This window comes from Pristiophorus japonicus, chromosome 3, assembly GCF_044704955.1.
Source record: "Pristiophorus japonicus isolate sPriJap1 chromosome 3, sPriJap1.hap1, whole genome shotgun sequence".
Taxonomy (NCBI): domain Eukaryota; kingdom Metazoa; phylum Chordata; class Chondrichthyes; family Pristiophoridae; genus Pristiophorus; species Pristiophorus japonicus.
The window spans coordinates 151,306,102-151,332,573 of record NC_091979.1 but is presented as its reverse complement, the minus strand read 5'-3'; the positions used below and the strand labels follow the sequence as shown (position 1 = coordinate 151,332,573).

The window sequence follows — 26,472 nt, the reverse complement described above, 5'->3', positions numbered from 1 at the left end:
AGCACTGAGACTCGCGTATCTACGAGTTCTCAGTGCTATTAATGAGGGGGAAAAAAACACTGAAAAAAATAAAAAAGCAGACCTCACATAATTAAAATTAATTTAAATTAAAGTTAATAAATGTCTCCAAAAAAATATCGGAAATATATTGTTTTTTTCTAAGTTTTGTAATTCGGGTTAAAAATAAACTTACCTTAGTGGGCAGAGTTTTTAACAACACAATGTGTTTATATTATTTAATTTTTCAGGCGCAAGATTTTTGGGGATATTTGCTGTGAAAGATATGCGTAAATCCCGCAATCTTGCCCGTGCAAATGTCCTCGCTCCTGATCTGCGCATGATCTGTCAAGCTCCAGCGTGACAGATCGGAAAAGCCGGTTTTCAGTGCATGCGCATTGTGCGCTGAAAATCGGCTTTTCCGATGCCTTCCTGGGTCCGTAGACACTCAGTACGGACCTGGGATGTCGGAACTTCTATCCCAATGATTTATTACACAAGAAAGGTGTAAAAAACATACACAATCATTTCTCACCCTTGTGCATCTCCTTATAACCCCTCTTACACAACCCTATTCTGGAACTATACCGCAGTGTCTCCCCTGTGATTGCATCCTGGGTCTGGGAAAGTTGCTGTTTTTCATGTGTAGAGGCTATGAATGTCCTTCTAAGACGCCCCCGACCAGCTCTGGCCCTGGAAGAGCCGGCTGCAGACTGGGCAGCATCCTCCTCGGTGCTTTTACTCGGCCTTGGCTCGGCTGAGTCCATACTTGTCGCCAATGGCGGAGTGACAGGTCTGGGGTCAGGACTGCTGTGATCCAGAGCGAGCACATTATCACCCTGGTCCGAGGAGCCTGCGCCACACCCCGGGGGCAGCACATCACCATCGCCACCAATCTGAGGGAGCACAGGTTGGCGGTGTGTCACGACACCGGAAGGTTCCCCCGTGGACCGTGGTGTATCCAGCCGCGATGACAACTGTCAGCTCTAGTGTGGCATCCAGCTGAGACTGTATGAGAGCAGACACAGTCTCGATGACATCAGAGATGACAGCAGTAAGATGCTCCATGGCCTGTTGCCCAGAGTGCATAAGAGCTGGCGCTCCCAATGGCCTCCAGGGTATCATCATGACCATAGCTGCCAGTGCCCTTAAGGCTTTTATGCTGGCTTTGCCTCTCACTCTCATCAGCGGACTCCTCCCTTGCTTTGCCTGCCAGTGCCCTCAAGGCTGTCATCATGGCTTTGGCTCACACTCGCATCAGCAGTCTCTTCCTGGCTTTGGCTTACACTCGGGCTCTCATCTGCAATCATAAATGGCACAAGGGCTCCTGTGAGGGTGAGGTAGGGCATTGCAGCATGCAACTTGCACACAATCATAAGCAAACGTGAGGTAGGCGCTGGCACTTTCAGGGAAAGATGGCATTAAAGGAAGGCCTCACTTACCGATGCTGCCCCCAGCGGGATCGGCACGACTGGCGGCCACAGGGGAGGCAACATGTGGGCCCAGTGGCCTCTGAACCCTTTCTTCGAGGTGAGTGAGCTGATGGATCTCTGGCTCGCCACCACCAGTCCTCTGTTGCTCAACATGGCTGTGAGAAACCTTTGCCTGCAAAGCAAATAAGGCTTGCTGAGTAGCAGTGTTATGAGGCCTCAGCAAGTGTGTGGCCATTACATGGAGCTGTAACTATGACATGAATGGGAGACTCCATTGCGAAAACACACACACACATATATACATGTACAGGCCCCAACAATCAAATGCTGCTTCACTGACTGTATAGTGATGGTAGCTGAAGGAGGGGCTCACAAATGGAAGGTGAAGAGTTAGGGGAACATGTACTCACTTTCATCAGGCGAACTATGTCGTTGAGCCTCTTGCGGCATTTGGGACGTGGTGTAGTCATGAATGGAGGTCCCCGGGACCTCCACAGCGATCTCTCTCCAGGCATTAGTGAAGACAGCGCGAGTCGGTCTGCCTATGTCGGGGTAGAGAACGTGCCTCCTTCCCTCCACAGCTTCGATGAGGGTCTCCAGTTCTGAGTCCGAAAATCTGCTGGCCCCCCTAACTCCTGCTGGATTTGTCATGGTCTCGATTCATACTGCTTCCCTGCTCAGGGCCTAGCTGCAAACACTGGCCTTTAAGGCGGCCAGGGAGCAGCTGGCTTGTTAGTAGCAAATCATCACCAGCTGAATTTCGCGGCCCAAATGGTCAATCCGCACCCACACCGCTGCAAACAGCCCATTTCCGTCACCAGTACTGCTCCGCTCTGTTTTTTCAGTAAAAATTATGAATTTCACCCCAGTGGCCGCGGTAATGACCAGCAAAAGGCAGTAGGTGCGCCCTGTTTCGGGCAGAAGTGAATTTCTAACTCGGGTTTCTTTCCAGAGTAGATTTTTCATCTATGTATGTATGACTATTTAATGATATGCAAAGACACAGCATACAATTAAAGTACACAAAATAGTGTCCCATGATGGGTCAGTAAGTTTTATCCAATGAATAGCTGAGGTGTCCAGATCAGGTTGGCCAGACAACCCATCAGGCTAAAGTCAACCACCCAGCAGCTATAGCCAGCCATTACTTGCAGCCAGCTACCATTCCTAACCAGCAGCAAGTCTCGAGAAGTCAACCCACAGCCAGTAGAAGCCAGCAAGGACCACCAGCTACCAGAAGCCAACCAACCGCAGCCAGTTACTAGAAGCTACCTATTCATAACTAGCACCCACACAAAACACAGTCAATCCGCAAAGAGACAGCAGTCATCAGTCTGCAGCTCGCAGCAGTTATGAGCAGGAAAGCACAGGGGGCTCGGGGGAGTTGGGAGGCAGACAGTGGTTTAAGTTCCTCAGGTTACAGGAGCATTGGGGTTAGAAGTGGGGAGGGTGTAAGGCAGCTGATATAATTGGAAGAGGCAGCAGTGCATGTAGAGGTGTTTCCTCTTCGCTTCTCCTCGCGTTTCCCCCTCCAGTATTCTCTCTTCACTCGCTCCTGTCTCTTCACTCTTCCCCCCCGTATCCTCTTTCTCTCTGCACTCGCTCCCGTCTCTTCACTCTCTCCCCCGCCCCCCCCCACCCCGTATCCTCTTCTCTCCCTCTGATATCATCTCTCCTTCCCCTCTAGTATCCTCTCTCCTCCACCTCCCGCCTCCTCTCCCCTCCCCCTCCTGGCTCCTTCCCTCCTAGCTCCTACTTCCACCTCGCTCCTCCCCTTCCCGGTTCCTCCCTCCCTTTCCCTCCTCCTGTATCCTCTCTCTTCCCTCTCCTCACCCCCCCCTCCTCGTCTCCCCTCTCACCTCTCTTTGCCCCCCCACACGTCTCCTCTCTTCCCTCCCTACCCCCCACCCCGTCTCCTCTCTTCCCTCCCCCCCACTCCGCTCTTCCCTCCCTCCGACCCTGTCTCCTCTCCCCTACCCCCCCTCCACCCCCTCTCCCCTACCCCCCCTCCCCCCTCCCCCCCTCCACCCCCTCTCTTCTCTCCACCCCATCTCCTTTCTTCCATCCCCCCCACACCCCCAGTCTCCTCTCTTCCCTCCCTCCGACCCCATCTCCCCTCTTTACTCCCCCCGCCGTCTCCTCTCTTTCCCCACCCCACACCCGCCGGTCTCCCCTCTTTCTCCCCCCCACCCCGTCTCCTCTCTTTCTCCCACCCCCGTCTCCTCTTTCGCCCCTCCGTCTCCTCTCTTTCTCCCTCATCTCCTCTCTTTCTCCCCCCCCCCCCCGTCTCCTCTTTCTCCCTCCCCCCATCTTTCTTCCCCCCATCTCCTCTTTCTCCCCCACCCACCCCCCCCGTCTCCTCTCTTTCTCCTGCCCCCCCCCCCATCTCCTCTCTTTCTCCCCCCCCCCCCCATCTCCTCTCTTTCTCCCCCCCCCCATCTCCTCTCTTTCTCCTGCCCCCCCCCCCCCATCTCCTCTCTTTCTCCCCCCCCCCCGTCTCCTCTCTTTCTCCCCCCCGCCCCCAGTCTCCTCTCTTTCTTCCCCCCGCCCCCAGTCTCCTCTCTTTCTTCCCCCCCACCCCCCCCCGTCTCCTCTCTTTCTTCCCCCCACCCACCCGTCTCCTCTCTTTCTCCCACCACCCCCCCGTCTCCTCTCTTTCTTCCCCCCGCCCCCTTCCGAACCACCCCCCCCGCCTCACTCTTGAATCCTCGTCCTCCTGGAAATTCCCCCTGAATCCTCCCCTGTCCCGGATCCTCCCTCCTCCCCCTCCTGAATTGAGCAACATTTAGTAATTGGCGACCTGAGCCAACCCTGTCCATGACACTCCAGGGCACTGTCTGCTTTTAATAAGAACATAAGAATTAGGAACAGGAGTAGGCCATCTAGCCCCTCGAGCTTGCTCTGCCATTCAACAACATCATGGCTGATCAGGCCGTGGTTTCAGCTCCACTTACCTGCCCGCTCCCCATAACCCTTAATTCCCTTATTGGTTAAAAATCTATCTGTGATTTGAATACATTCAATGAGCTAGCCTCAATTGCTTCCTTGGGCAGAGAATTCCACAGATTCACAACCTGCTGGGAGAAGAAATTTCTTCTCAACTCGGTTTTAAATTGGCTCCCCTGTATTTTGAGGCTGTGCTCCCTAGTTCTAGTCTCCCTGACCAGTGGAAACAACCTCTCTGCCTCTATCTTGTCTATCCCTTTCATTATTTTAAATGTTTCTATAAGATCACCCCTAATCCTTCTGAACTCCAACGAGTAAAGACCCAGTCTGCTCAATCTATCATCATAAGGTAACCCCCTCATCTCCGGTATCAGCCTAGTGAATCGTCTCTGTACACCCTCCAAAGCTAGTATATCCTTCCTTAAGTAAGGTGTCCAAAACTGCACACAGTACTCCAGGTGCGGCCTCACCAATACTCTGTACAGTTGCAGCAGGACCTCCCTGCTTTTGTACTCCATCCCTCTCGCAATGAAGGCCAACATTCCATTCGCCTTCCTGATTACCTGTTGCACCTGCAAACTAACTTTTTGGGATTCATGCACAGACCCCCAGGTCCCTCTGCACCGCAGTATGTTGTAATTTCTCCCCATTCAAATAATATGACCTTTTACTGTTTTCTTTTTCCCCCAAGGTGGATGACCTCACATTTTTCGACATTGTATTCCATCTGCCAAACCTTAGCCCATTCGCTTAACCTATCTAAATCTCTTTGCAGCCTCTCTGTGTTCTCTACACAACCCGCTTTCCCACTAATCTTTGTGTCATCTGCAAATTTTGTTACACTACACTCTGTCCCCTCTTCCAGGTCATCTATGTATATTGTAAACAGTTGTGGTCCCAGCACCGATCCCTGTGGCACACCACTAACCACAGATTTCCAATCCGAAAAGGACCCATTTATCCCGACTCTCTGCTTTCTGTTCGCCAGCCAATTCTCGATCCATGCTAATGCATTTCCTCTGACTCCGCGTACCTTTATCTTTTGCAGTAACCTTTTGTGTGGCACCTTATCGAATGCCTTTTGGAAATCTAAATTCACCACATCCATCGGTACACCTCTATCCACCATGCTCGTTATATCCTCAGAGAATTCCAGTAAATTAGTTAAACATGATTTCCCCTTCATGAATCCATGTTGCGTCTGCTTGATTGCACTATTCCTATCTAGATGTCCCGCTATTTCTTCCTTAATGATAGCTTCAAGCATTTTCCCCTCTACAGATGTTAAACTAACCGGCCTATATAGTTACCTCCCTTTTGTCTGCCCCCTTTTTTAAACAGAGGCGTTACATTAGCTGCTTTCCAATCCGATGGTACCTCCCCAGAGTCCAGAGAATTTTGGTAGATTATAACGAATGCATCTGCTATAACTTCCGCCATCTCTTTTAATACCCTGGGATGCATTTCATCAGGACCAGGGGACTTGTCTACCTTGAGTCCCATTAGCCTGTCCAGCACTACCCCCCTAGTGATAGTGATTATCTCAAGGTCCTCCCTTCCCACATTCCCGTGACCAGCAATTTTTGGCATGGTTTTTGTGTCTTCCACGGTGAAGACCGAAGCAAAATAATTGTTTAAGGTCTCAGCCATTTCCACATTTCCCATTATTAAATCCCCCTTCTCATTTCTAAGGGACCAACATTTACTTTAGTCACTCTTTTCCGTTTTATATATCGGTAAAAACTTTTACTATCTGTTTTTATGTTTTGCGCAAGTTTACATTCGTAATCTATCTTTCCTTTCTTTATTGCTTTCTTAATCATTCTTTGCTGTCGTTTAAAATGTTCCCAATCTTCTAGTTTCCCACTAACCTTGGCCACCTTATACGCATTGGTTTTTAATTTATTACACTCCTTAATTTCCCTGGTTATCCACGGCTGGTTATCCCTTCTCTTACCGCCCTTCTTTTTCACTGGAATATATTTTTGTTGGGCACTATGAAAGAGCTCCTTAAAAGTCCTCCACTGTTCCTCAATTGTGCCACCGTTTAGTCTGTGTTTCCAGTCTACTTTAGCCAACTCTGCCCTCATCCCACTGTAGTCCCCTTTGTTTAAGCATAGTACACTCATTTGAGACACTATTTCCTCACCCTCAATCTGTATTACAAATTCAACCATACTGTGATCACTCATTCCGAGAGGATCTTTTACTAGGAGATTGTTTATTATTCCTGTCTCATTACACAGGACCAGATCTAAGATAGCTTGATTCCTTATAGGTTCTGTAACATACTGTTCTAAGAACCAATCCCGTATGCATTCTATGAATTCCTCCTCAAGGCTACCCCGTGCGATTTGACTTGACCAATCGATATGTAGGTTAAAATCCCCCATGATTACTGCCGTTCCTTTTTCACATGCCTCCATCATTCCCTTGATTATTGTCCGGCCCACCGTGAAGTTATTATTTGGGGGCCTATAAACTACGCCCACCAGTGACTTTTTCCCCTTACTATCTCTAATCTCCACCCACAATGATTCAACATTTTGTTCATTAGAGCCAATATCATCTCTCACAACTGCCCTGATATCATCCTTCATTAACAGAGCTACCCCACCTCCTTTCCCTTCTTGTCTTTCTTTCCGAATTGTCAGATACCCCTGTATGTTTAATTCCCAGTCTTGGCCAACCTGCAACCACGTTTCTGTAATGGCCACTAAATCATATCCATTTGTAATGATTTGTGCTGTCAACTCATTTACTTTATTTCGAATGCTGTGTGCGTTTAGGTAGAGCGTTTTAATACTAGTTTTTTAACCATGATTTTTAGTTTTGACCCCTCCTGCAGCCCCTTTATATTCATACATATTGTCCCTTCTTATCACCTTGTGGTTTACACTTACCCCAGTGCTACTCTGCTCTGTTGCCTCCTGCCTTTTGCATTCTTCCTTGGCGTCCTGTTCATCTGCGCTCTCACCCACTCTAACTAGCTCAGAGCCCTCTCCTGGGTTCCGAATACTCCTCGCATTGAGGCACCGAGCTTTCAGGCTTGCCTTTTTATTACACTTTAACCCTTTAGAATTTTGCTATACATTGGCCCTTTTTGTTTTTTGCCTTGGGTTTCTCTGCCCTCCACTTTTACTCATCTCCTTTCTGTCTTTTGCTTCTGTCTCCATTTTGTTTCCCTCTGTCTCCCTGCATTGGTTCCCACCCCCTGTCATATTAGTTTAACTCCTACCCAACAGCACTAGCAAACACTCCTCCGAGGACATTGGTTCCGGTCCTGCCTAGGTGCAGACCGTCCGGTTTGTACTGGTCCCACCTCCCCCAGAACTGGTTCCAATACCCAAGGAATTTGAATCCCTCCCTGCTGCACCACTGCTCAAGCCACGTATTCATCTGAGCGATCCTGCGATTCCTACTCTGACTAGCACGTGGCACTGGTAGCAATCCCAAGATTACTACTTTTGAGGTCCTACTTTTTAATTTAGCTCCTAGCTCCTTAAATTCGTCTCATAGGACCTCATCCCTTTTTTTAGCTATATTGTTGGTACCAATGTGCACCACGACAACTGGCTGTTCACCCTCCCTTTTCAGAATGTCCTGCACCCGCTCCGAGACATCCTTGACCCTTGCACCAGATAGGCAACATACCATCCTGGAGTCTCGGTTGCGGCCGCAGAAACGCCTATCTATTCTCCTTACACTTGAATCAGCCTGTTTTTCTCATTCATGAATACTGGAGGAGTAGACCATGGGTTCCCATCCATTTCACTGCAGATCATCCTATAAATCCCTGGAATCAATTATTAAAGATGTAATAGCAGCGCATTTGGAAAGCAATGACAGGATCGGTCCAAGTCAGCATGGATTTATGAAAGGGAAATCATGCTTGACAAATCTTCAAGTTTTTTGAGGATTAACTAGTAGAGTGGACAAAGGAGAACCAGTGGTTGTGGTGTATTTGGACTTTCAAAAGACTTTTGACAAGGTCCCACACAAGAGATTAGTGTGCGAAATTAAGGCACATGGGATTGGGGGTAATGTATTGACGTGGATAGAGAACTGTTAGGCAGACAGGAAGGGAAAAGTAGGAATAAACACGTCCTTTTCAGAATGGCAGGCAGTGACTAGTGGGGTGCCGTAAGGTTCAGTGCTGGGTCCCCAGCTATTTACAACTTACGTAAATGATTTAGATGAAGGAATTGAAGGTAATATCTCCAAGTTTGCAGATGACACTAAGCTGGGTGGCAGTGTGAGCTATGAGGAGGATGCTAAGAGGCTGCAGGCTGATTGGACAGATTAAGTGAATGGGCAAATGCATGGCAGATGCAGTATAATGTCGATAAATGGGAGGTTATCCACTTTGGTGGCAAAAACAGGAAGGCAGATTATTATTTGAATGGCAGCAGATTAAGAAAGGGGGAGGTGCAACGAGATCTGGGTGTTTAGGTACATCAGTCACTGAAGGTAGGCATGCAGTAACAGCAGGAAGTAAAGAAAGCAAAAGGCATGCTGGTCTTCATGGCGAGAGGATTTGAGTATAGGAGCAGGGAGGTCTTACTGTAGTTGTGCAGGGCCTTGGTGAGGCCTTACCTGGAATATTGTGTGCACCTTTGGTCTCCTAATCTGAGGAAAGACGTTCTTGCTATTGATGGAGTGCAGAGAAGGTTCACCAGACTGATTCCCGGAATGGCAGGACTGACATATGAAGAAAGACTGGATCGACTGGGCCTGTATTCACTGGAGTTTAGAAGAATAAGAGGGTATCTCATAGAAACATATAAAATTAAGACGGGACTAGACAGGTTCGATGCAGGAAGAATGTTCCCAATGTTGGGGAAGTCCAGAACCAGGGGTCACAGTCTAAGGATAAGGAGTAAGCCATACAGGACCAAGATGTGGAGAAACATTTTCACCCAGAGAGTGGTGAACCTGTGGAATTCTCTACCACAGAAACTTGTGGAGTCCAGTTCGTTGGATATATTCAAGAGGGAATTAGATGTGGCCCTTACGGCTAAGGGAATCAGGGGGTATGCAGAGAAAGCGGGAGTGGGGTACTGAAGTTGCATGATTAGCCATGATCATATTGAATAGCGGTGCAGGCTCGAAGGGCAGAATGGCCTGCTCCTGCACCTATTTTCTATGTTTCTATAAATCAATGCCCTAACAGGTAGGGTGGTTTGTAATGGAAATGGAACAAGCTCATCAGTATTCTGTGCTGCTAGGCTGCATGGTTTTAGCTGCTTAAACCCATTCATACTCCTGCATATCCTTGGGTTAATTATGCCACTCCACACCTAAGCATTCTGGACATTGACAAGTGGTGTATATAGAAACATAGAAAATAGGTGCAGGAGTAGGCCATTCGGCCCTTCGAGCCTGCACCGCCATTCAATAAGATCATGGCTGATCATTCACTCAGTCGCCATTTCCTGCTTTCTCCCCATACCCCTTGATCCCCTTAGCCGTAAGGGCCATATCTAACTCCCTCTTGAATATATCCAATGAACTGGCATCAACAACTATCTGCGGCAGGGAATTCCATAGTTTAACTCTCTGAGTGAAGAAGTTTCTCCTCATCTCAGTCCTAAATGGCCTACCTCTTATCCTAAGACTATGTCCCCTGGTTCAGGACTTCCCCAACATCGGGAACATTCTTCCCGCATCTAACCTGTCCAGTCCCATCAGAATCTTATATGTTTCTATGAGATCCCCTCTCATCCTTCTAAACTCCAGTGAATAAAGGCCCAGTTGATCCAGTCTTTCATAGAAACATAGAAACATAGAAAATAGGTGCAGGAGCAGGCCCTTCGGCCCTTCGAGCCTGCACCGCCATTCAATATGATCATGGCTGATCATTCAACCTCCATACCCCACCCCAGCCTTCTCTCCGGACCCCCTGATCTCTTTAGCCGTAAGGGTCACATCTAATTCCCTTTTGAATATGTCCTACGAACTGGACTCAACAACTTTCTGTGGCAGAGAATTCCACAGATTCACAACTCTTTGGGTGAATACGTTTCTCCTCATTTCGGTCCTATATGGCTTACTCCTTACCCTTAGATTGTGTCCACTGGTTCTGGACTTCCCCAACATCGGGACCATCCTTCCTGCTTCTAACCTGTCCAGTCCCGTCAGAATTTTATAAGTTTCTATGAGATCCCCTCATTCTTCTAAATTTCCATGACTATAAGCCTAGCCGATCCAGTCTTTTCTCATATGTCAGTCCTGCCGTCCCGTGAATCAGTCTGGTGAACCTTCGCTGCACTTCCTCAATAGCAAGAACGTTCTTCCTCAAATTAGGAGATCAAAACTGCACACAATACTCAAGGTGTAGCCTCACTAAGGCTCTGTACAACTGCAGCAAAACCTCCCTGCTCCTATACTCAAATCCCCTCGCTATGAAGGCCAGCATGCCATTTGCTTTCTTTACTGCCTGCTGTACCTGCATGCCTACCTTCAATGACTGATGTACCATGACACCCAGGTCTTGTTGCACCTCCCCTTTTACTAATCTGCCGCCATTCAGATAATATTCTGCCTTCGTGTTTTTGCCCCCAAAATGGATAACCTCACATTTATCCACATTATACTGCATCTGTCATGCATTTGCCCACTTACCTAACCTGTCCAAGTCACCCTGCAGCCTCTTAGCGTCCACCTCACAGCTCACACCGCCACCCAGTTTAGTGTCATCCACAAACTTGGAGATATTACACTCTATTCCTTAATCTAAATCGTTAATGTATATTCTAAAGAGCTGGGATCCCAGCACTGAGCCCTGCGGCACTCCACTAGTCACTGCCTGCCATTCTGAAAAGGACCCGTTTATCCCGATTCTCTGCTTTCTGTCTGCCAACCAATTCTCTGTCCACGTCAGTACATTACCCCCAATACCATACACTTTGATTTTGCACACCAATCTCTTGTGCGGGACCTTGTCAAAAGCCTTTTGAAAGTCCAAATACAACACATCCACTGGTTCTCCCTTGTCCACTCAGCTCGTTACATCCTCAAAAAATTCTAGAAGATTCGTCAAGCATGATTTCCCTTTCATAAATCCATGCTGACTTGGACCGATCCTGTCACTGCTTTCCAAATGCCCTGCTATTTCATCCTTAATGATTGATTCTAACATTTTACCCACTATTGATGTCAGGCTAACCGGTCTATAATTACCGGTTTTCTCTCTCCCTCCCTTTTTAAAAAGTGGTGTTACATTAGCTACCCTCCAGTCAATAGGAACTGATCTAGAGTCGATAGACTGTTGGAAAATGATCACCAATGCATCCACTATTTCTAGGGCCACTTCCTTCAGTACTCTGGGATGCAGACTATCAGGCCCCGGGATTTATCGGTGTTCAATCCCATCAATTTCCCCAACACAATTTCCCACCGATTAAGGATATCCTTCTGTTCCTCCTTCTCACTAAACCCACTAGTACATTCGGAAGGTTATTTATGTTTTCCTTCGTGAAGACAGAACCTAAGTATTTGTTTAATTGGTCTGCCATTTCTTTGTTCTCCATTATAAATTCACCTGAATCCGACTGCAAGGGACCTACGTTTGTCTTCACTAATCTTTTTCTCTTCACATATTTATATAAGCTTTTGCAGTCAGTTTTTATGTTCCCTGCAAGCTTCCTCTCATACTCTATTTTTCCCCTCTTAATTAAACACTTAGCCCTCCTCTGTTGAATTCTAAATTTCTCCCAGTCCTCAGGTTTGTTGCTTTTTCTAGCCAATTTATATGCCTCTTCCTTGGCTTTAACACTATCCTTAATTTCCCTTGTTAGCCAAGATTGAGCCACCTTGCCCGTTTAATTTTTACTCCAGACAGGGATGTACAATTGCTGAAGTTCATCCATGTGATCTTTAAATGTTTGCCATTGCTTACACCGTCAACCCTTTAAGTCTCCTTTGCCAGTCTATTCTAGCCAATTCACGCCTCATACTGTCGAAGTTACCTTTCCTTAAGTTCAGGACCCTAGTTTCCGAATTAACTGTGTCACTCTCCATCTCAATAAAGAATTCTGCTAGCAAACACTCCCCCTAGGACATTGGTTCCGGTCCTGCCCAGGTGCAGACCGTCTGGTTTGTACTGGTCCCAACTCCCCCACAACTGGTTCCAATGTCCCAGGAATTTGAATCCCTCCCTCTTGCACCACTCCTCAAGCCACGTATTCATCTGAGTTATCCTGCGATTCCTACTCTGACTAGCGTGTGGCACTGGTAGCAATCCTGAGATTACTACCTTTGAGGTCCTACTTTTTAAATTTAGCTCCTAGCTCCCTAAATTCGTCTCGTAGGACCTCATCCCGTTTTTTACCTATATCGTTGGTCCCTACATGCTCCACGACAACTGGCTGTTCATCCTCCCTTTTCAGAATGTCTTGCACCCGCTCCGAGACATCCTTTACCCTTGCACCAGGGAGGCAACATACCATCCTGGAGTCTCAGTTGCGGCCGCAGAAATGCCTATCTATTCCCCTTACAATCGAATCCCCTTACAATCGAATCCCCTATCACGATTGCTCTCCCACTCTTTTTTCTGCCCTCCTGTGCAGCAGAGCCAGCCACGGTGCCATGAACTTAGATTAACTTAATTTGGCAACAACAATGCTAAAGGTTGCTTACTGATATAGAAAAGAGAAAGAAAAACTTCTTACCAATCACCAGCCAATCACTTACCCCCTTGGCTGTGACATCACCTTCCGATTTCCTTCTACTTCTTTTTGCCTTCTCTCCCTGCTGCAGCTGCACAAGCACGCCTTTCGCCGACTCACCACAAACTCCCGACTACTCACGGACGCTGGGCCTTTTTATAGGCCTCTCCATGCATCTCCCGAGCCTCTCGCCGACTCACTACGAACTCCCGACGACTCACGGATGCTGGGCCTTTTTATAGGCCTCTCCACGCACCTCCCGAGCCTCTCACTGACTCACCACGAACTCTCTTTGGGGAAGAGATGGTATACCCCATCTGAAACAAAACAGAAATTGTGCATTTTTAAGTATTGTGGTTTGGAAATTTGAACATGGTGCTGGGTTTCTACACATCGTATAGAAGGACATCAGTAAATATATAAATATTCAGAGTAATGAATTAGATCTAAAGGGAATTGTTTAAGCGAAATGATGGGATAGCTGAGAGCCATTGCCTGCAATTCCTCTGCCACGTGGGGACTCCAGGATGCTTCATGGGGCCGAAATTGCCCCTTCCCTTAAGGCCTGTTACCGTTGGAAATCAGCAGCCACGCTGCGGAGTGCAATGGCCGCCGATTTTTCGTGTAATGGCCACCATTTTGGAAATTCCACTCCTGCGGTATCCCGGCAGTGACCCGTTCCCCCTACTACCACTCCGCTGCTGCCGCTCCGGCCTAAGTACGTCACCATAGCACGCACCATCGATGTTCTCCCACCCCCCCACAATAGCGAAATTCCACTCAAAAAAATCTTGCTCCCACCACTCGGTGCCACCGGCAGAAATGGAAGCCTTCTAAAATGGCGGTGCAGCTGCCATTAAAGGGAAGGACCTACTACCGCTGCTGCCATGTTTTTTTTTGTCAGCCGACTAAAAGAAAACATGGCGGCCGACAGTTATGCCCCCAGGTTTGGCTGAGCCATTAACAGGCAAGGCTGATAACCCCTCTTGGGTGTCAGGCCGCTAGCCTGGCCAAAACCCTCCCTGGTTGCCCAGTGAACCGAATTTGAAGAATCGCGCAGGCTCGCCCCTTTAAGTGAAGGGCAGAGCCGTGGTGACTGACAGCGGCGGCCACTACATCCGTCCCCAACTTCCGCCCCTCTAGATTGCGAACTTCCGCTTACTGCCGCACATCCGCCCCCATTATGATCGACTTCTGATCCGCTGAAAAAAAAAAGCCAAAGAGCAGAATTTAGTTCAAGAGGCCTCTGCGCCGATAATAACAGAAACACGGTAGGCGCGCCCCATTTCCAGCAGTGGGCAATTTTGGCCCCCCATGTGTCCTGGATAGCCACGTATGCAGAAGATGCCTCCAGTTGCTCAAACTCGAGCTCAGGATTTCTGAGTTTGAGGAGCGGCTGGAATCGCATACAGGAGGCTGAGAATTTCCTGGACTGCATGTTCCCGGAGGTGGTCACCCTGCAGCTACTGAGGCAGGCAGTGCAGGAAACCTCCAGGTTTGTGACGCTCTCAATCCAGTTTTCAGCACTGAATACCAGTGAGGGTGACAACATCTTGAGGGACTGCAGGACAAATTACTGAACAGGGGGAAACAGCAAAGTGCAGAAATGCATAGGGAATTAGATAGTCGGGGATAGACGGGCATTTCTGCAACTGCTGACATGAGTCCTGCATGATGTCTTGTCCTTTACCCTGGCATTAGGGAGACATCACTGAGAAGGAGTAGAACATTTTGGTGGGGGGTGGCGGGGGAGGAGAACAGCCAGAAGTTGCGGTCCATGTGGGAACTAATGACAAAGGAAGGAAAAGGGTTGAGGGGAGTTTCAGGAGCAAGTGAGGAAGTTAAAAAGCAGGACTTCCAAGGTAGTAAACTCTGGATTACTCCCAGTGCCACGCTCTAGTGAGTATAGGAATAGTAGGATAAAACAGGTTAACGTGGCTGGAGAAAAGGTGCAGGAGGGAGTGCTTCAGATTCCTGGGGTATTGGGATCAGTTCTTGAGCAGGAGGGACCTATTCAAGGTGGACGGGTTGCACCTCACAGGAGCGTTTAAACTAATTTGGCAGGGGGATGGAACATTACATAAGCGATCCAAGGTGAAGAGAGGACTGGGAGGCAAATAGCACAAGAATAAAGAATAGTTCAGAAATAGGAGAGATCAAATGGGACAAATGCAAAGCAGTCTCAGATGGGTTTGGAGTCCATGCACGTAAATGCACGTAGCATGGTAAATAAGGTTGGTGAGCTAGCTGCAGGCACAAGCTGTCACATGGGAATATGATATCATGGCAATAACAGAGACCTGGCTTAAAGAAGGGAAGAATTGGGAACTTAATATTCTTGGCTAGAAGGTATTCAGGAAAGATAGGGAAGGGAAAAAAGGAAGTGTGGTGGCAGTATTGATCAAATAAACTACTTAGCCCTGGAGAGGGATGACGTAGTTGAGGGGTCAAAGACAGAGTTTATTTGGTTAGAATGAAGGAACAATAGAGGAGCTATATTGCTACCGGGCGTATACCAGAGGCCACCAAATAGTGGGAAGGAGATAGAGGAGCAAATTTGCAGGCAAATTTTAAAAAGATGCAAGAACTACAGTGTGATGATAATGGGGGACTTCAATTATGCTAATACAGATTGGGACAGTAATAGCATAAAGGGCAAAGGGTAGGAAGTCCTGAAAGGTGTACAAGAGAATGTTCTTTTTTTTCTCTCTTTGTCTCTAATGGCAGCTGGTCATTACTCTGCCATTCACACCGTATCCAGATGAACCTTTTTCTAACTTCTGTCATTACTATTTCAATTTGGCCCATCATCCCTTTTGTCTTTCTAATCTCTCCTGCCTTTCCCTTTTGTTCTTTCCTCCACTCCCCCTTTCAGTGCTTCTTAAAAATGTGCTTTTTTTCGAACATTCAGCCATTCTGACGAAGGGTCATCGACCCGAAATGTTAACTTTGTTTTTCTTTCCACAGATGCTGCCTGACCCGCTGAGATTTCCAGCATTCTCTGTTTTTATTTCAGATTCCAGCATCCACCGTATTTTGCTTTTGTAGGGGGAGTGTTTGCTAGTGGTGTTCGGGAAGAGTTAAACTAATATGCCAGGGGGCTGGGAACCTATGCAGGGAGGCAGAGGGAAATAAAGGGGAGACAGAGGCAAAAAATAGAAAGGAGAATAATAAAGGTGGAGGGCAGAGAAACCCAAGGCAAAAAACAAAAAGGACCACATTACAACAAAATTCTAAAAGGGGCAAAGTGTGTCAAAAAGACAAGCCTGAAAGCTCTGTGCCTCAATGCGAGGAGTATTCGAAATAAGGTGGACGAATTAACTGCGCAGATAGCAGTTAATGAATATGATGTAAAATTGGCATCACGGAGACATGCCTCCAGGATGACCAAGACTGGGAACTCAACATCCAGGGGTATTCAACATTTAGGAAGGATAGACAGAAGGGAAAAGAGGCGGGGTGGCATTGCTGGTTGAAGAGGAAATTAATGCAATAGTAAGGAAGGACATTGGATTGGATGATGTGGAATCGGTATGGGTGGAGCTACGGAATACCAAAGGGCAGAAAACGCTGGTGGGGGTTGTGTACAGACCACCAAACAGTACTAGTGAGGTTGGGGACAGCATCAAACAAGAAATAGAGATGTGTGCAATAAAGGTACAGCAGTTATCATGGGCGACTAATTTACATATAGATTGGGCTAACCAAACTGGTAGCAATGCGGTGGAGGAGGATTTCCTGGAGTGTATTAGGGATGGTTTTCCAGACCAATATGTCGAGGAACCAACTAGAGAGCTGGTCATCCTAGACTGGGTGATGTGTAATGAGAAGGGACTAATTAGCAATCTTGTTGTGCGAGGCCCCTTGGGGAAGAGTGACCATAATATGGTAGAATTCTTTATTAAGATGGAGAGTGACACAGTTAATTCAGAAACTAGGGTCCTGAACTTAAGGAAAGCTAACTTCAATGACATGTGGAGTGAATTGACTAGAATAGACTGGCAAATGATACTTAAAGGGTTGACGGTGGATAGGCAATGGCAAACATTGAAAGATCATATGGATGAACTTCAACAATTCCCTGTCTGGAGTAAAAATAAAACAGGGAAGGTAGCTCAACTGTGGCTAACAAGGGAAATTAAGGATAGTGTTAGATCCAAGGAAGAGGCAAATAAATTGGCCAGAAAAAGCAGCAAAACTGAGGAGAAATTTAGAATTCAGCAGAGGAGGACAAAGGGTTTAATTAGGAAGGGAAAAATAGAGTACAAGAGGAAGCTTGCCGGGAACATAAAAACTGACTGCAAAAGCTTCTATAGATATGTGAAGAGAAAAAGATTAGTGAAGACAAACGTAGGTCCCTTGCAGTCGGACTCAGGTGAATTTATAATGGAAAACAAAGAAATGGCAGACCAATTGAACAAATACTTTGGTCCTGTCTTCACGAAGGAAGACACAAATAACCTTCCGGATGTACTAGGGGACCGAGGGTCTAGTGAGAAGGAGGAACTGAAGGATATCCTTATTAGGTGGGAAATTGTGTTGGGGAAATTGATGGGATTGAAGGCTGATAAATCCCCGGGGCCTGATTGACTGCATCCCAGAGTTCTTAAGGAAGTGGCCCTAGAAATAGTGGATGCATTGGTGATCATTTTCCAACAATCTATCGACTCTGGATCAGTTCCTATGGACTGGAGGGTAGCTAATGTAACATCACTTTTTCAAAAAGGGAGAAAGAAAACGGGTTAGCCTGACATCAGTAGTGGGGAAAATGTTGGAATCAATTATTAAGGATGAAATAGCAGGGCATTTGGAAAGCAGTGACAGGATCGGTCCAAGTCAGCATGGATTTATGAAAGGGAAATCATGCTCGACAAATCTTCTGGAATTTTTTGAGGATGTAACTAGTAGAGTGGACAAGGGAGAACCAGTGGATGTGGTGTATTTGGACTTTCAAAAGGCCTTTGACAAGGTCCCGCACAAGGGATTGGTGTGCAAAATCAAAGCACATGGTATTGGGGGTAATGTACTGGCGTGGATAGAGAACTGGTTGGAAGACAGGAAGCAGAGAGTCGAGATAAACAGGTCCTTTTCAGAATGGCAGGCAGTGACTAGTGGAGTGCCGCAGGGCTCAGTGCTGGGACCCCAGCTCTTTACAATATACATTAATGATTTGGATGAAGGTATTGAGTGTAATATCTCCAAGTTTGCAGATGACACTAAGCTGGGTGGCGGTGTAAGCTGTGAGGAGGGTGCTAAGAGGCTGCAGGGTGATTTGGACAGGTTAGCTAAGTGGGAAAATGCATGGCAGATGCAGTATAATGTGGATAAATGTGAGGTTATCCACTTTGGTGGCAAAAACACGAAGGCAGATTAGGAAAAGGGGAGATGCAACGAGACCTGGGTGTCATGGTTCATCAGTCATTGAAAATTGGCATGCAGGTACAGCAGGCGGTGAGGAAGGCAAATGGCATGTTGGCCTTCATAGCTAGGGGATTTGAGTATAGGAGCAGGGAGGTCTTACTGCAATTGTATCGGGCCTTGGTGAGGCCTCACCTGGAATATTGTGTTCAGTTTTGGTCTCCTAATCTGAGGAAAGATGTTCTTGCTATTGAGGGAGTGCAGCAAAGGTTCACCAGACTGATTCCAGGATGGCTGGACTGATGTATGAGGAGAGACTGGATCAACTGGGCCTTTACACACGAGTTTCGAAGGATGAGAGGGGATCTCATAGAAACGTATAAGATGCTGACGGGACTAGACAGGTTAGATGCGGGTAGAATGTTCCCGATGTTGGGGAAGTCCAGAACCAGGGGACATAGTCTTAGGATAAGGGGTAGGCCATTTAGGACTGAGATGAGGAGAAACTTCTTCACTCAGAGAGTTAAACTATGGAATTCCCTGCCGCAGAGAATTGTTGATGCCAGTTCATTGGATATATTCAAGAGGGCGTTAGATATGGCCCTTACGGCTAAAGGGATCAAGGGGTATGGAGAGAAAGCAGGAAAGGGGTACTGAGGTGAATGATCAGCCATGATCTTATTGAATGGTGGTGCAGGCTCGAAGGGCTGAATGGCCTACTCCTGCACCTATTTTCTATGTTTCTATGTCAGAGAACTTTCTTGATCAATGTTGTTCCAGCCCAATGAGGAAGGAAGCAGTGCTGGATCTATTTCTGGGAATGAAGTGGGGCATGTTTTAGTGGGAGAGCATTTGGAGAACAGTGATCATAATATCAGGTTTAGAATAGTAATAGGAAAAAGGACAAGGTACAATCAAGCGTAAAAATACTTAACTCGAGGAGGACTAATTTCATTGAGTTGAAAAGGGATCTGGCCCAGGTGGATTGGAATCAAAAATTGGTAGGCAAAACAGTAATTGAACAATGGGAGGCCTTCAAAGGAGGGGTGGTTCGGGTACAGATTAGACACATTCCCACGAGGGAGAAAGGAAGGCATCAAAAGATCGAGCTCCCTGGATACAGTTTCAGTCATGGCTCAGTTGGTAGCACCTTTGCCTCTGAGTCAGAAGATTGTGAGTTCAAGTCCCATTCCAGAGACTTGAGCACAAAATTCTAGGCTGACACTCTCGTGCAGTACTGAGGAAGTGCTGCACTGTCGAAGGTGCCGTCTTTCGTTTGAGATGTTAAACCGAGGTCCTGTCTGCTCTCAAGTGGATGTAAAAAATCCCATTGCACTATTTTGAAGATGAGCAGGGTCAATGTCCTGGTCAATATTTATCCCTCAATCAACACTGTGTGCAAATTGGCTGCTCTGTTTCCTACATTACAATAGTAACTACACTTCAAAAAGTATTTCATTGGCTGTAAAGCACTTTGACACGTCCAGTGGTTGTGAAAGGTGATATATAAATGCAAGTGTTTGTTTCTTAAAGATATAGAGGTTAAAATGATACTGAAAAAGAAGGCTTATGATAATTAGAACGTTCACAACACAGTAGAGAACCAAACTGAATATAGAAAGTGTTTCAGGTCAATGACCCTTTGTCAGAACTGGGCAGATTCTGACGAAGGGTCATTGACCTGAAACCTGCTGAGTATTTCTAGCATTTTCTGTTTTTATTTCAGATTTCTAGTATGCGCAGTACTTTGCTTTTGAATACATAAAGTACTATGGAGATCTAAAAAAAGGAAATAAGAGGGGCAAGGAGAGAGTATGAGAATAGATTAGTGGCTAACATAAAAGAGAACCCAAAAGTCTTTTCTAAACATATAAATAGTAAAAGAGTAGTCAAAGGCAGGGTGGGGCCGATTAAGGACCAAAAAGGAGATCTTCATTGGAGATAAGAGTTATTAAATGAGTACTTTGCTATAGAGAAGAGGATGCTGCCAGCATATCAGTAAAGGAGCAGGCAGTAGCAATATTGGATAGGATAAAAATAGATATAGATATAGAGGATGTACTTAAAAGGTTGGCAGATCTCAAAGTAGAAAAGTCACCTGGTCCGGGTGAGATGCATCCTACATTACTGAGGGAAGATGGGTGGAAATTGAGGAGGCTCTGGCCACAATCTTCCAATCCTTCTTGGATATGGGAGCGGTGCCAGATCTCTGGAGGATTACAAATATTATACCTTGTTCAAAAAACAAGGCGAGGGATAAACCCAGCAACTACAGGCCAAGCAGCCTAACATTGGTGGTGGGGAAACTTTTAGAGACAATAATCCTGGACAAAATGAATTGGCATTTCAGAAAGTATGGGCTAATAAATGAAAGTCAGCACGGATTTGTTAAAGGCAAATCGTGTTTGACTAACTTGATGGAGTTTTTTGATTAAGTAATGGATAGGGTTGATGAGGGTAATGCGGTTGATGTGTATATGGACGTTCAAAAGGCGTTTGACAAAGTACACCATAATAGACTAGTTAGCAAAATTTAAGCCTATGGGATTAAAGGGACAGAGGCAGCATGGATATAAAATTGGCTAAGGGGCAGAAAGCGGAGAATAGTGGTTTTTCAGACTGGAGTGAAGTATACAATGGTGTTCCCCAGGGGTCAGTATTAGGACCACTGCTCTTTTGATATATATTAGTAACCTGGACTTGTGTATACAGGGCATAATTTCAAATTTTGCAGATGCTATAAAACTCAGAAATGTAGTAATCAATGAGGAGGATAGGGATCTTCGGCTTTCTTAATGGAGGAACATAATATAAAAGCAAGGATGTTATGCTAAACCTTTATAAAAAACTGGTTAGGCCTCAGCTGGAGTATTGTGTTCAATTCTGGGCACCACACTCTAGGAAGAACTTCAAGGAGAGGGTGAAGAAGAGATTTATTGGAATGGTACTAGGGATGAGGGATTCCAGTTATGTGGAGAGACTGAGATTATTCTCCTTCGAGCAGAGAAGGTTAAGAGATGTTCAAAATCATGAACGTTTTTGATAGAGTAAATAAAAAGAAACTGTTTCCAGTGCCAGAAGAATCGTTAACCAGAGGTCACAGGTTTAAGGTGATAGGCAAAAGCACCAGAGGCGACACGAGGTAATATTATTTTACACAGCAAGTTGTTGTGATCTGAAATGTACTGCCTGAAAAGATGGTGGAAGCAGATTCAATAGTAATATTCAAAAGAGAATTGGATAAATACTTGAAGGCAAAACATTTACAGATCTATGGGAAAAGAGCAGGGATTAATCGAAAGAGTCGGCACAGGCACGATGGGTTGAATGGCCTCCTCCATTTAACATTCTATAATAGGCTGTTCTTGGATCGAATCAATAGTTCAGTAAAGCTTGACTAAAGTGTCATAAATCTTTGCGTCCAAATTCTTGAGGTAAAAGCAAAATGTCCAATCTTTAGATTGCCACCTCTACCCTGATTGAATAGACATGCGCCTCTTACCGCATTGAGTTTGAAGCTGCACACACCAGTCATTCCCCTGCCTGTACCTTTGAACTTGAGCAAAGCTCAGTAGCAGCAGCTTTCCGCGAGATGATGGTTGATCAGTTGAGTGGCTCTATTTTTAAATCCAATGACGTTCTCTTCCTGCCCATTGGCTGGCCGGCTGGTGGCTGGGAAAGTTTAAAAAGATAGATCGGCTGCCAACTCGCGCACGGCGATTGCCGGGCGGGGGAAGAGAACGGGAAGTAGGCTGCTGGGCGCGTTCCGGGAACAGCGCACGCGCACGCGCACACCAAAACCCTCGCTGGTCGCGCGCCAGTAACACGGGAGCGGTCACCGAGCGCGAGCTTCTGACCGGCGGAGGGACGGGTGCCATTGTTTGAAGCCAGGAGACGGGCCTGCCTGCCGCCGGTTGTAAGGAGAAGAGCCGTCATTTATTATAAGTTCGTCCGTCCGGCAGCGAAGGCAGTGGCTGGTGTTGCGCGCCTGTTCCTTTAATCCTCATTTCAAAGTTGTAGGAGCCGGTCGGTATCCGGCCCTGGAAGTTTAGTGTGGACCAGGTGTGGGAGCAACAGCAATAATGTGCGAGAGCCGTTGTAGGAGGATAGCGACCAGGGACAAGCGACCCGTCTTGTTCGCTCATATCCAGACCTGTTTCAAGACAGACAACTTCTACAGCAACTACACGGTGGCACCGAAGGAATTGGGCAGGTGAGCACAACAGTTAATTTAAATTAGAAACGCACGCACGCAACGAAATAAACTCGTTATTTCGCTCATTGGTCGTTAACGGGGTAGAATTTGATGTCGGTTTTTGGGAGGTGTCTGGGTGTGATCTGACTTTCCGACCATTTTGTGACTTTTTTTTAGTCCACATTCGTTGCCTTTGATACTCTGACGTAACGATGACAACTTTGAAACTATGATAGTTTAATTACTTTCCTTGCTGAATAAAGATGTTCGTTTCAGATATTTTGTGTCATTCGTGGCTCAGTTGGTAGCCGAGACTCGCCTCTGAAGGTTGTGGGTTCAAGTCCCACTCCAGAGACTTAAAGACTTAATGCATTTAGTGTCAGTCTAGCTTTTAAGGACGTGGTAACAGGGCACTTAGAAACTAATAAGATTGGGCAGAGTCAACACGGATTTATGAAAGGAAAATCATGTTTGACTTAGCGTTTTTTGAGGTTGTATCGAGCTGAATAGATCAGGGGGAACCAGTGGATATGATGTACCCTGTATTTGGATCTTCAGAAGGCATTCGATAAGGTGCCACACAAGAGGTTATTCAATAACATTAGGGTTCATGGCATTGGGGGTAATATACTAGCATGGATTGAACATTGTTTTCTGGCCGTTAGCCAGAGTGTAGGAATAAACGGGTAATTTTTGGGTTGGTAGACTAACTAGTGGGGTACTGCAAGAATCAGTGCTTGGCCCTCAGCTATTTACAATCTATGTTGGATGAGGGTACCAAATGTAATATATCCAACTTTGCTGATGATACAAAGCTAGGTGGGAATGTAAGTTGTGAGGAGATGCAAAGAGACTTCAAGGATATAAACAAGCTAAGTGAGTGGGCAAGAACATGGCAAAAGTGAAGATGTCCACTTTCGTAGGAAAAATAGAGTGTTTTTTAAACAGTGAGTGATTGGGAAATGCTCGTGTTCCGAGGAACTTGGGTATCCTTGTACACGAATCACTGAAAGTTAACATGCAGGTACAGCAAGCAATTAGAAAACAAATTGTATGTTGGCCTTTATTACAAGAGGATTTCAGTACAAGAGTAAAGATGCCTTACTGCAATTATATAGGACCCTGATGAGACTGCACCTGGAGTATTGTGTACAGTTTTCTTTAGTCTCCTGACCTAAGGAAGGATATAGTTGCCATAGAGGGAGTGCAATGAAGGTTCATCAGACTGATTCATGGGATGGGGGGGGGGGGATTGTCCTGAGGAGAGAGTGAGTAGATTAGGCCTATATTCTCTAGAGTTTAGAAGAATGAGAGGTGATACATAGAAAATGGGTGCAGGAGCTTTGAGCCTGCACCACCATTCAGTATGATCAAGGCTGATCATGCAACTTCAGGATCAAGGGGTATGGTGAGAAAGCAGGAATGGGGTACTGAAGTTGCATGTTCAGCCATGAACTCATTGAATGGCGGTGCAGGCTTGATGGGCCGAATGGCCTACTCCTGCACCTATTTTCTATGTTTCTATTCCTGCTTTCTCTCCATACCCCTTGATCCCTTTAGCAGTAAGGGCCATATCTAATTCCCTCTTGAATATATCTAGCGAACTGGCATCAACAACTTTCTGTGGTAGAGAATTCCACAGGTTCACAATTCTCTGAAGTTTCTCCTCATCTTGGTCCTAAATGGCTTACCCCTTATCCTGAGACACTGACCTCTGGTTCTGGACTTCAACATTGGGAACATTCTTCCTGCATCTAACCTGTCCAATCCCGTCAGAATTTTATATGTTTCTATGAGATCCCCTCTCATTCATCGAAATTCCAGTGAATATAAACCTAGTCGATTCAGTCTTTCATTTATCAGTCCTGCCATCCCGGGAATCAGTCTGGTGAACTTTCGCTGCACTTCCTCAGATTAGGAGACCAAAACTGTACACTATTCAAGATGTGGCCTCACCAAGGCCCTGTACAACTGTAAGACCTCCCTGCTCCTATACTCAAATCTTTTTGCTATGAAGGCCAACATGCCATTTGCCACCTTCACCGCCTGCTGTACCTGCATGCCAACTTTCAATGACTGATGTACCATGACACCCAGGTCTGGTTGCACCTCCCCTTTTCCTAATCTGTCACCATTCAGATAATCCGTCTTCCTGTTTTTGCCACCAAAGTGGATAACCTCACATTTATCCACATTATGCTGCATTTGCCCACTCGCCTAACCTGTCCATATCACCCTGCAGCCTCTTGGCATCCTTCTCATAGCTCACACTGCCACCCAGCTTAGTGTCATCTGCAAAGTTGGAGATATTACATTCAATTCCTTCGTCTAAATCATTAATTTATACTGTAAATAGCTGGGGTCCCAGCACTGAACCTTGCGGTACCCCACTTGTCACTGCCTGCCATTCTGAAGAGGACCCATTTATATTCCTACTCTTTGCTTCCTGTCTGTCAACCAGTTCTCTATCCACATCAGTACATTACCCCCAATACCATGTGCTTTAATTTTGCATACTATTCTTGTTGAAACATATAAAATTATTACAGGGTCGACAGGACAGATGCAGGGAGGATGTTTTCCATTGATGTGGAGTCTAGAACCAGGGGTCACAGTCTCAGAGTAAGGTGTCAGCCATTTAGGACTGAGATGAGGAGAAATTTCTTCACTGAGGGTTGTGAATCTTTGGAATTCTCTACCCCAGAGGACTGTGGAGGATCAGTCTTTGAGTATATTCAAGACAACGATCGATAGATTTTTGAATATTAAGGCAATCAAGGTATATGGAGATAGTGCAGGAAAGTGGAGTTGAGCTAGAAGTTCAGCCATGATAATGAACGGTAGAGCAGGCTCGAGGGGACGAATGACCTACTTCTGCTCCTGGTTATGTTCTAAGTTCAGTACTGTCGGAGGTGCCATCTTTTGGATGTGGCGTTCAGCCGAGGCCCTGTCAGCTTTCTCAAGTGGACGTCAAAGATCCCATGGCACTATTTCGAAGAAGAGCAGGGGAGTTATCCCCGGTGTCCTGGCCAATATTTATCCCTCAATCAACATTGCTAAAACAGATTATTTGGTCATTATCACATTGCAGACTCTGCAATATCCTACAAATCCTCCGGGGAGGACAGACCATCCCAACCTCTGTCGTCGAACTACAGTACGCGGACGATGCCTGCGTCTGCGCACATAGAGGCTGAACTCTAGGATGTAGTCGACATATTTACTGAGGCGTACGAAAGCATGGGCCTCACGCTAAACATCTGTAAGACAAAGGTTCTCCACCAGCCTGTCCTCGCCGCACAGTCATCAAGATCCATGTCGCGGCCCTGGACAACATGGATCACTTCCCATATCTTGGCAGCTTCCTATCGACAAGAGCAGGCACTGACGACTCGATCCAATACCGCCGCCAGTGCAGCCTTCGGCCGCCTGAGGAAAAGAGCGTTTGAAGACCAGGCCCTCAAAATTGCCATCAAGCTCAGTCTACAGGGCTGTAGTAATACCCACCCTCCTATATGGCTCAGGGACAGACCATGTATAGTAGACACCTTGTCGCTGGAGAAATACCACCAACGATGTCTCCGCAAGATCCTACAAATCCCCTGGGAGGACAGACGCACCAACATTCGCGTCCTCGACCAGGCCAACATCCCCAGCATTGAAACACTGACCACACTTCATCAGCTCCGCTGGGCAGGCCACATAGTTTGCATGCCAGACAATAAACTCCCAAAGCAAGTGCTCTACTCTGAACTCCTTCATGGCAAACGAGCCAAATGTGGGTAGCAGAACCGTTACAAGGATACCCTCAAAGCCTCCCTGATAAAGTGCAACATCCCCACCGACACCTGGGAGTCCCTGGCCAAAAACCGCC

The 26,472-nt window shown here is 46.5% G+C and overlaps 1 protein-coding gene and 1 long non-coding RNA gene across 2 annotated transcripts in view; one reads left to right on the top strand and one right to left on the bottom strand.

Moving 5' to 3' along the window:
- Positions 1 to 1,564: 1,564 nt before the first annotated feature.
- Positions 1,565 to 21,943, bottom strand: LOC139259940 (uncharacterized). Its single transcript, XR_011592687.1, has 3 exons — positions 21,906 to 21,943; positions 13,326 to 13,362; positions 1,565 to 1,602 (listed from the first exon to the last, which is right to left on the bottom strand). It is a non-coding gene; the product is annotated as an uncharacterized lncRNA (long non-coding RNA).
- Positions 21,944 to 22,082: 139 nt separating this feature from the next.
- The window catches only part of LOC139259937 (serine/threonine-protein kinase 17B-like), a 45,090-nt gene continuing 40,700 nt past the window's right edge, over positions 22,083 to 26,472 (top strand). The window contains exon 1 of the mRNA XM_070875900.1: positions 22,083 to 22,616. Coding sequence (XP_070732001.1) covers positions 22,486 to 22,616 — 131 coding nt within the window. The 5' untranslated portion in view covers positions 22,083 to 22,485. The remainder of the gene's footprint in view (positions 22,617 to 26,472) is intronic.